This window comes from Oculina patagonica, chromosome 4 (assembly GCF_052425735.1).
Source record: "Oculina patagonica isolate OP01 chromosome 4, crgOcupat, whole genome shotgun sequence".
NCBI classification, from domain to species: Eukaryota; Metazoa; Cnidaria; class Anthozoa; order Scleractinia; family Oculinidae; genus Oculina; species Oculina patagonica.
Window position 1 is genome coordinate 54,328,322 of NC_135761.1, and position 10,124 is coordinate 54,338,445.

Consider the following 10,124-nt stretch of genomic DNA (forward strand, 5'->3'; position numbering starts at 1 on the left):
GCACTCCGCGAAAAGACCTGAGATCTGTTTGTGTCGCGGCTCTACTCATTCTCGTCCACATAACCCCATTTTCTTTTCTTAGCCGGCCGGGCCTTAGTAGGAGAAACGAAGGACTCTGGGACATAGGATTTGAAAAATATTCGAATTTCTTTGATTGGCTGTTCGAAACAATGAGATCTAGAACGGAAATAAAAAACGCCATGATTCTCTCACACATTGTATAGAAACATCATGACTGCATACATTATGACCGAAAGTCATAGAATTTAGGACTTGAAATCCTGACCCCAGAGCCCTTCGTTTCTTGTGCCAAGGCCCCCGCCGGCTGAGAGAAAAGATAAGGCCTATGGGGACGAGATTGGGCTTGACAAGCCCCAGGACCTCACTCCGTCTTTAACCCACCCGGAAGTGAAATTTGACTCTTTTGTTGAAATTTTACGTTGTTGAACCTGAAACGCAGTAACGATGTTAACATCAGGTTCCCATAAAGATTGCATCAAGAAAAAAATTATATCATGTACACTAGATGTGTTTATCGCCCCTATTGTTGGCGCAACCTCTTTGCACTCGCTTTGCTGCGAACTGCAGACAAAAAGGAAATATTCATAGTCGCTTGTCCTTTTGAGCAGCGTTTTTACGAAAACGAGGCATTGTGCAGTAAAGGCACAGTTATGACATCACTTGAAACTATTCGTTGCTATCTATCAGTTTCCAGCAAGGAGCCCAAAAGTGTGACCACTATTATTTAATTCACCTTTTTTCGTGTAGTCTTTGTCCAATCAAAAGCCAAGAATGGCTTGCAGTTGACTTCTGATTCGATTAAACCTGCACGAAAGAATGTGAATAAATTACAAGTGGTCACACTTTTGGGCTCCTTGCTGTAATATTAACAAACAAGAAATAAAACTACTAGCTCCTCCTCCCTCTCCAGAGAAAAATTAACTTTTCCAATTCTGCAACTCAAGGAACCAAAAAGCTTTCTGTACTAATCGTTTACTTGAAAATCTTGTGGACTAATTGCGAACTCGGATCTAAAATGCTCAATTATTATTTCTTTGGCTGCTGTTAAGATCTCCATTTTATTAGCACTTTTTACAAGTGGATAAACAAAATCACTTCTACTTAGGTCGAGAACACGTGTTCGCGTCCTTAGAGTCGTTCCAGTCTCTTAGCCGGATTCTCGTGCCAAGGCACTGTCAGCTAATAAACTTGAACGGATCTGGGAACAACAATGAAGTGTCATCGCCAGTCTTCGCTCCACTGGCTACTTCAGTAGTGCCAGGCCTAGGACAGAGCAGACGGCCATCAGGAAAGCGCTGAAGGTAACAGATGAGCCTGCGTTACACTCGTCAGTCTCACAGCAGCCAACAGCACAATCTCCTTCAGAGCTGTCATCGCATGCCTTTTTCGTGGTATCGCACACAGTCTGAGTGGAGCACGAGTTTTGCACCGCTGTCTTGTCACCTGTCTTGCCCCAGACCCGCATGCAGCGATCAAATGGCGCCACGCATGTTATCAGTTTTGTCGCTTTGTCTGCCTCGAGTTTATCCTTCGCACAGTCGTCTTCTGAGCCGGAACAATCGTAGCACTTGATGCCATACGCTAAAGGAAAGAGAGGATTAGACCTATTTATAAACAAAAATGCCATGATAATGTTTAATATTGTGTAACTGTATGTCTACCCCGGGAGCGGGTCAGGATGAACTAAGTCCTCAGTTGTGATTGGCTACCCGAGCGGGCAAGATCTGCCCGGGATTGTCCGCTGTCTCACAAAAGTTATAAGATATATTTTTGTTTTCTCTAATCGTTCATTTTTTTCTGTTATTTATTTCTCGTATTTACTTCAAAATCGGACTATCGTGCCGCGAAATCGGACTATTATGTCCGATCCTCCAACTTTATTATTATTGTTGTTGGGCAAAATAATTTTCAACAATCAGTTTCAGATTTTCCTCGATTTTAAAGAGAATTTTTACCATGGAGAAAAATATTTCAATATCGTTAAATCATTAACTATTCATAAGGTCAAACTTGATAAAAATGCAAGGCAGATCACATAGCTGAAAATGTTTTCATTTCGGCTCTTTAAGGAGGCTCGATGTAGTTTTTTTAGCCGAAGGGTGGTTGTTTTAAAAATTAAAATTATCTAGGAAGTCAATGTTCGATTTTTGCCAAAATACACCATAATGATCCAATATGACCAAATTTTAATTTTTTACCCGTCACTTTGCCACAAAGGTTACCATAGCAACCATTGACGTTTTCTTTTGTTCTCAAACAAGCTTGATTTTCTCGAAATCTAGACTGACTCTTGGTATTAATTTTTTGATATGTTTAAGTACAGTAGATTGACTACCTGTACACAAAATTTTAGGAAAATCTGTTAGAGGGTTTTAGAGTAAATCAAGAATGAAGTTTTTGGTATTTTCTTATAATTTCCTTCAATCGGCAGTCGATATATTTTAACAAATTAAAGCAAAAAGTCTTTCGCTTTTAGTTAATGGTCTTTGATGGTGTAAGTAATTATATTTCAGTGAAAGTAACTGTGCTCAAATAATACGAAACAATCTTAAAGCGACTGATTTATATTAAAACGGTGTTTTTCTGAAAATTTCATTCTTGATTTCTTGAAAACGCTCTTACAGATTTTTCTAAAATTTCGTCAACAGTTAGTCAATCTACCAAACTTAAACATATAAAAAAATGAATACCAATTGTCAGTCTAGATTTCGAGAAAATCAAGCTTCTTTGAGAACAAAAGAAAACGTCAATCGTTGCTATGGTAACCTTTGTGACTAAGTGACAGGTAAAAAAATAAAATTTGGTCATATATGATCATTATGGTGTATTTTGGCAAAAATCAAACATTGGCTTCCCAGATAATTTTAATTTTCAAAACAACCACCCTTAGGCTAGAAAAACTACATCGAGCCTCCTTAATTAGACTCAATATTTCGGTTCAAAAAACTAATTTTTGTCAGTACCGTACATCTTTACCAAGCGAAAAAAAAAACTGAGCGAGAAGCTAGAATTTATTTTCTTCTACGGCGAGCGTACGCGAGTTTTCTCTTAAATTTCAGGTTTTTCGTGGTGGTGATTTACTCTTATCCTTCCGCTGTTTAATCATTTAGCCTTGTGTTTTCTTTTTCCTGTATAAGAGTAAATTATTATTTTTTTTTTTGTCGGAACATTCGAAAACAATAGAAGCACTGGGGTACCGCCTTTTGCATTTACCTATTTTCTCGTGTTTAGAAGTTGTGGCGAAAAAAATTGGACTCAACTTTTTTTAAAAAAAAGATGAGCAAACAACGTACTAAAGCCGCGTTTTGCTCAGTTTCAGTCAGTGCTAAAAGAGTGATAAAAATGTTTATCACAGACAAATAATTGATCTTTGGCATGTTCTAATGAAAGCACTAAAACACCACAATGAACAAGGAAAGAGTTTAACCAAAAATTTGAAAGGTAATTTCAGTAGTATAACAGTGATATTACAGTAGTGATGACAAGGAAAGGTGAAAGTATTATCCGGCGTCTTGCTTCCAATATAATTCTAAGGGGACAAACCATGAACGTAATGGCGCTCCTGAAAATATCTAATTGCCGTAACCGTTCATCAGTAGGATGCCTAAAATGCGTGCAATTCCACAATTGGTTTCGGCTCCATTTAATCCTATACCAATTGCAGAACATTTTAGGAGGAGCCACTCACGATGTGAGCACAGTTACAGACAAGACAAAGTAATAAATAATAAGCTATTTCTAAGTTGTAGGGGGTGCGGTGGCCTAATGGGTAGCGCGCTGGACTCTGGATTGAGCGGTAGGAGTTCTGAGCCCTGGTCGGGGTCACTGTGTTGTGTTTCTTGAGGAAGGAACTTTACTCTCACAGTGCCCCAATCCATCCAGGTGTATAAATGGGTACCGGCGAATATAATGCTAGGGGGTAACCCATCCAGAGGGGAAAAGAAATACTCCTAACCGCTTTATGCTACTGAAACCGGGATAAGCTCAAGCCTGATGGGCGAGTTGGCTCGAACGAAGACTTTGTTTTTTATTACAAGTAGCCATTCGCCTTTGTTTCAAAACGAGGCGTTGTGCAAAACGTTTGAATTTGAATGAAAAAAGAAAAGAATAAAACAAGCGGGTAAAGTTCACTTTTGTTTTAATGGTTCACACGACTCGCTTTGACAACAGATACAAAAGTCGATTCGAAAATGGCCAATTTCAATTAATTTCTTTCAGCAAATGTTCGACCTCTTACTGGGTCTATTAAAACTCGCGCAAAGAAATTACACAGTCGGTGTTTATTTGTATATAGGGCCTTTTTAATCAAAGTTCTCGCCACGCCGTGTTTAATTAATTAACTGCGCCAAAATATAACGTCACGCAAACAAAAACCAAAAATTACCGTGCGGGAAAATTAAGAACAAATACTTGTCAAATGTGCGAGTTGTCACTTTTGAGATATTAAAAAGAGAAAAAGAGAGACTTGTTGGTTATTTTTAAAGGTGGTCACAGTCGCTGTATGGAGCGATCGCTAACGCAAGCTTTTATTACAGAGTTTGAGTGACATATAATAAAACGGGGAGATCGTTATTCAGCTAGAGATGGCCGCTCCAGTAAGAGAAAAGTTACGCGAAGAGGTTCGATCTAGCTCAGCCTTCAAATTGTCCATTCACTGGGTTTGAATAACTTTTAAACTTGTGTTTAATAGACCTTTTTCGCTTGGGCGTTTTGTTGCCCCATTACAGACCATGTGATGATACTCTTGAGAATTCTTGCTTTCAAATTTTCAAATAGTCGCGTGTTTATGAATGAATATATTTTATGTGGATAAAAGAAAAATTCTCTAGAGAATATCACGTGGTCTGTAATGGAAAAACAAACCGCCCAAGCGAAAAAAGGTCTATACACGTAACAGGACACAACACATCTCAACTGTTTTGTCTTTTCTTTTCAAATTATAGGCTAACTATCCTCCGAAATATTGAATAATGCATATGTTAAGGCGAGTTGAAAACTTAAACTAAAAAAACTGCTCTCGCATGTTTTGAATCACCGAGAAAACCATATAAAAACGTTGAACTTAAACAATGCGCAAGCATTTATTTTTACAAATGTACGGCCGTTAAAGCCGATTTAAGGAAGCTTAAAGATGAATTCCAGTCCGTACTGCGCAATCTGGGCTGCAATGTTTATGCGAGCCCACCACGAAGGAATGTTTGCAAGCAAAACTAAAAATTCCACGACAAACTTCCGTTTTTAAGCAATTATTGGATGAGGTTGAGCATGATATCGTGAATTATCAAAATCGAGGTCTGTGTTATCTGCCTCAGCCTTCGGCTTCGGCAGATAACACAGACACGAGGTTTTGATAATTCACGATATCATGCGAAAACCGAATTCAATAATTGTTTTATTATACGTTTTCAAACAATTTGCCATCACTTTTTCTAGCGCCGGCCTTAAACTTCGTCAGAACATTGGCCAAAGCGGTTTTATCTTGTGGTTTCTCCAGGTTCTTCTCCCTCAAATAATCATTCAGAATTTTAACACTTGTTTTTGTTGTTCTCTTGGTGTTTTTAGAATCTTTATTCTCGATCAAAACTTTCAATTCCTCTTCAGAAACGGAGGCGAATCGCTCAGCCATACTTTCAAACGTTTGACAGCACTACACGGACGAGGGGCTTGGAAACTAGGCGGACTTTGAACTCGACATGATAACCCAATATCTGCTGCAGATACTATCTGCAGCAGATATTGGGTTATCATGTCGAGTTCACATGCTACTGTATATTGACTGAATGCTCTCGACCAATCACATGTTTCAAAGTAGTTCTAATGTATAACAATCTTCATTATTAACGCCAGATATCCTTGCAGAACAAATAATAACGAGTAGAAGAACCTTGACGCTATTTCAAACCGACGTTTTAGCTCATCGGAAATCCTTGAACGAAACGAACTGTAATGGCGGACTAAAAAACTTCATGTATGCTGTCACCGAAGTGTAACGTTACAACGAATTCAAAACAAAAACGAAAACAAACCCCGAGTCTGCGCAGTACGGACTGGAAATCAGCTTTAAATATTTGAAATAGCAATTAGTGAAGAGATTTTAAATTATTTCCCTGGCGTCCTATGACCACACAAACGGGGGAAGGCAGCCCGATGTTTATATCACTCATTTTGCCTTTGAATCTTTAATTTTGATCTTTTTGTCGAGATCACGGACATAGTTACACTATACTTAGCTTAGAAAAATGTACAAAAGAGCGATAATTCTTTCTTGTGCCGCGAAATACCGCCCAACCGTTTCTGGCGCACCCCAAAATCGCGAAATTATTCAGTGACTTTAATTTTTTTTTCAATCGAAGACAACAGGCTAAAATTGACCAGCTTCGATAGCTACGATTCGCCTACTGCTTTCTTTTTTCGAAGGTCGGTTATGATCACGTATCAAATTAAACTCCATGTTTGGTTTAATGTTCATTAAGGCGCAAGAACGACCTTGTTCCACTAAAATTCGGTCGCATTTCGTTCGAATGACTACGCCTGCTGCGACGAAACTTCTCCTTTCGGATGTACAGATTCTTGCACTTAAGATCTGGAGGCTTATTAAAACCCAATAAAACAACTCTGTGAACTTACCAGCCGCAATAATCGCACAGAAAACGAAAACGCTCAACAGAAAACCCTTCATTTCAATGCTCTTTCACAGCTGAATTCAATGCTTACGAACCAACCCCAACAACTTGTCTTTGGCTCTTGTGAAAGGGCGTTGATATAGTGGATGTCAGCCAATAGAATTTTACTTCTAAATATAATAAGCCAATCAGAAGACGACAGCGTTGTCGCAAAGAGACTTTATAATTATAAATAACCGTGATTCAAAATGCCACCAAAGCCGTCAGAAACCACATTAGATAATTGCAAACCTATTTGTCCTCACGGAGTTAACTTACAAGCAACCATAAGTGATTTGAATTTCAGTTATGAAAAAGATTCCCATTTTTGCAGACGTTGGTGATATTTTCGCAAGTGGTAGTAAGTGTTTTTTTCGATATTTACCTATTTTCTCGTGTTTAGAAGTTGTGGCGAAAAAAATTGCACTCAACTTTTAAAAAAAAAAAAAAAATGAGCAAACAACGTACTAAAGCCGCGTTTTGCTCAGTTTCAGTCAGTGCTAAAAGAGTGAGAAAAATGTTTATCACAGACAAATAATTGATCTTTGTCATGTTCTTATCATAATCACAATTTTGTACATATACACTTTTTACCTTTTAACCGTCTTTTATTTGTAATTTTTAGACCTTTTTTATTTCACGAGAGCGTTTTAACGAGCTACGGCTCCTGAGCTCTTCGTGGTTAAATAAACTATGTCTTTTAATAAAACTATATGTCTATGTTCTAATGAAAGCACTAAAACACCACAATGAACAAGGAAAGAGTTTAGCCAAAAATTTGAAAGGTAATTTCAGTAGTATAACAGTGATATTACAGTAGTGATGACAAGGAAAGGTGAAAGTATTTTCCGGCGTCTTGCTTCTTATATAAACATGACCCATGTTGCAATAAATTAAAAGCTATTTCACAGTTGTAAGGGGTGCGGTGGCCTAATGGGTAGCGCGCTGGACTCTGGATCGAGCGGTCGGAGTTCTGAGCCCTGGTCGGGTTCATTGTGTTGTGTTTCTTGAGGAAGGAACTTTACTCTCACAGTGCCCCAATCCATCCAGGTGTGTAAATGGGTACCGGCGAATATAATGCTAGGGGGTAACCCATCCAGAGGGGAAAAGAAATACTCCTAACCGCTCTATGCTACTGAAACCGGGATAAGCTCAAGCCTGATGGGCTAGTTGGCTCGAACGAAGACTTTGTTTTTTATTACAAGTAGCCATTCGCCTTTGTTTCAAAACGAGGCGTTGCGCAAAACGTTTGAATTTGGATGAAAAAAGAAAAGAATAAAACAAGCGGGTAAAGTTCACTTTTGTTTTAATGGTTCACACGACTCGCTTTGACAACAGATACAAAAGTCGATTCGAAAATGGCCAATTTCAATTAATTTCTTTCAGCAAATGTTCGACCTCTTACTGGGTCTATTAAAACTCGCGCAAAGAAATTACACAGTCGGTGTTTATTTGTATATAGGGCCTTTTTAATCAAAGTTCTCGCCACGCCGTGTTTAATTAATTAACTGCGCCAAAATACAACGTCACGCAAACAAAAACCAAAAATTACCGTGCGGGAAAATTAAGAACAAATACTTGTCAAATGTGCGAGTTGTCACTTTTGAGATATTAAAAAGAGAAAAAGAGAGACTTGTTGGTTATTTTTAAAGGTGGTCACAGTCGCTGTATGGAGCGATCGCTAACGCAAGCTTTTATTACAGAGTTTGAGTGACATATAATAAAACGGGGAGATCGTTATTCAGCTAGAGATGGCCGCTCCAGTAAGAGAAAAGTTACGCGAAGCGGTTCGATCTAGCTCAGCCTTCAAATTTTCCATTCACTGGGTTTGAATAACTTTTAAACTTGTGTTTAATAGACCTTTTTCGCTTGGGCGTTTTGTTGCCCCATTACAGACAATGTGATGATACTCTTGAGAATTCTTGCTTTCAAATTTTCAAATAGTCGCGTGTTTATGAATGAATATATTTTATGTGGATAAAAGAAAAATTCTCTAGAGAATATCACGTGGTCTGTAATGGAAAAACAAACCGCCCAAGCGAAAAAAGGTCTATACACGTAACAGGACACAACACATCTCAACTGTTTCGTCTTTTCTTTTCAAATTATAGGCTAACTATCCTCCGAAATATTGAATAATGCATATGTTAAGGCGAGTTGAAAACTTAAACTAAAAAAACTGCTCTCGCATGTTTTGAATCACCGAGAAAACCATATAAAAACGTTGAACTTAAACAATGCGCAAGCATTTATTTTTACAAATGTACGGCCGTTAAAGCCGATTTAAGGAAGCTTAAAGATGAATTCCAGTCCGTACTGCGCAATCTGGGCTGCAATGTTTATGCGAGCCCACCACGAAGGAATGTTTACAAGCAAAACTAAAAATTCCACGACAAACTTCCGTTTTTAAGCAATTATTGGATGAGGTTGAGCATGATATCGTGAATTATCAAAATCGAGGTCTGTGTTATCTGCCTCAGCCTTCGGCTTCGGCAGATAACACAGACACGAGGTTTTGATAATTCACGATATTATGCGAAAACCGAATTCAATAATTGTTTTATTATACGTTTTCAAACAATTTGCCATCACTTTTTCTAGCGCCGGCCTTAAACTTCGTCAGAACATTGGCCAAAGCGGTTTTATCTTGTGGTTTCTCCAGGTTCTTTTCCCTCAAATAATCATTCAGAATTTTAACACTTGCTTTTGTTGTTCTCTTGGTGTTTTTAGAATCTTTATTCTCGATCAAAACTTTCAATTCCTCTTCAGAAACGGAGGCGAATCGCTCAGCCATACTTTCAAACGTTTGACAGCACTACACGGACGAGGGGCTTGGAAACTAGGCGGACTTTGAACTCGACATGATAACCCAATATCTGCTGATATATGCAGATATTGGGTTATCATGTCGAGTTCACATGCTACTGTATATTGACTGAATGCTCTCGACCAATCACATGTTTCAAAGTAGTTCTAATGTATAATAATCTTCATTATTAACGCCAGATATCCTTGCAAAACAAATAATAACGAGTAGAAGAACCTTGACGCTATTTCAAACCGACGTTTTAGCTCATCGGAAGTCCTTGAACGAAGCGAACTGTAATGGCGGACTAAAAAACTTCATGTATGCTGTCACCGAAGTGTAACGTTTCAACGAATTCAAAACAAAAACGTAAACAAACCCCGAGTCTGCGCAGTACGGACTGGAAATCAGCTTTAAATATTTGAAATAGCAATTAGTGAAGAGATTTTAAATTATTTCCCTGGCGTCCTATGACCACACAAACGGGGGAAGGCAGCCCGATGTTTATATCACTCATTTTGCCTTTGAATCTTTAATTTTGATCTTTTTGTCGAGATCACGGACATAGTTACACTGTACTTAGCTTAGAAAAATGTACAAAAGAGCGATAATTCTTTCTTGTGCCGCGAAATACC

At 38.3% G+C, this 10,124-nt stretch overlaps 1 protein-coding gene across 1 annotated transcript; it reads right to left on the reverse strand.

Moving 5' to 3' along the window:
* Positions 1-1,060: 1,060 nt before the first annotated feature.
* LOC144650709 (uncharacterized) lies at positions 1,061-6,766 on the reverse strand. The gene is made up of 2 exons (XM_078510445.1): positions 6,649-6,766; positions 1,061-1,602 (listed from the first exon to the last, which is right to left on the reverse strand). Exons 1-2 carry the CDS (start codon positions 6,698-6,700, stop codon positions 1,265-1,267), a joined length of 390 nt encoding a protein of 129 aa, XP_078366571.1. The 5' UTR covers positions 6,701-6,766; the 3' UTR covers positions 1,061-1,264.
* Positions 6,767-10,124: the final 3,358 nt, after the last annotated feature.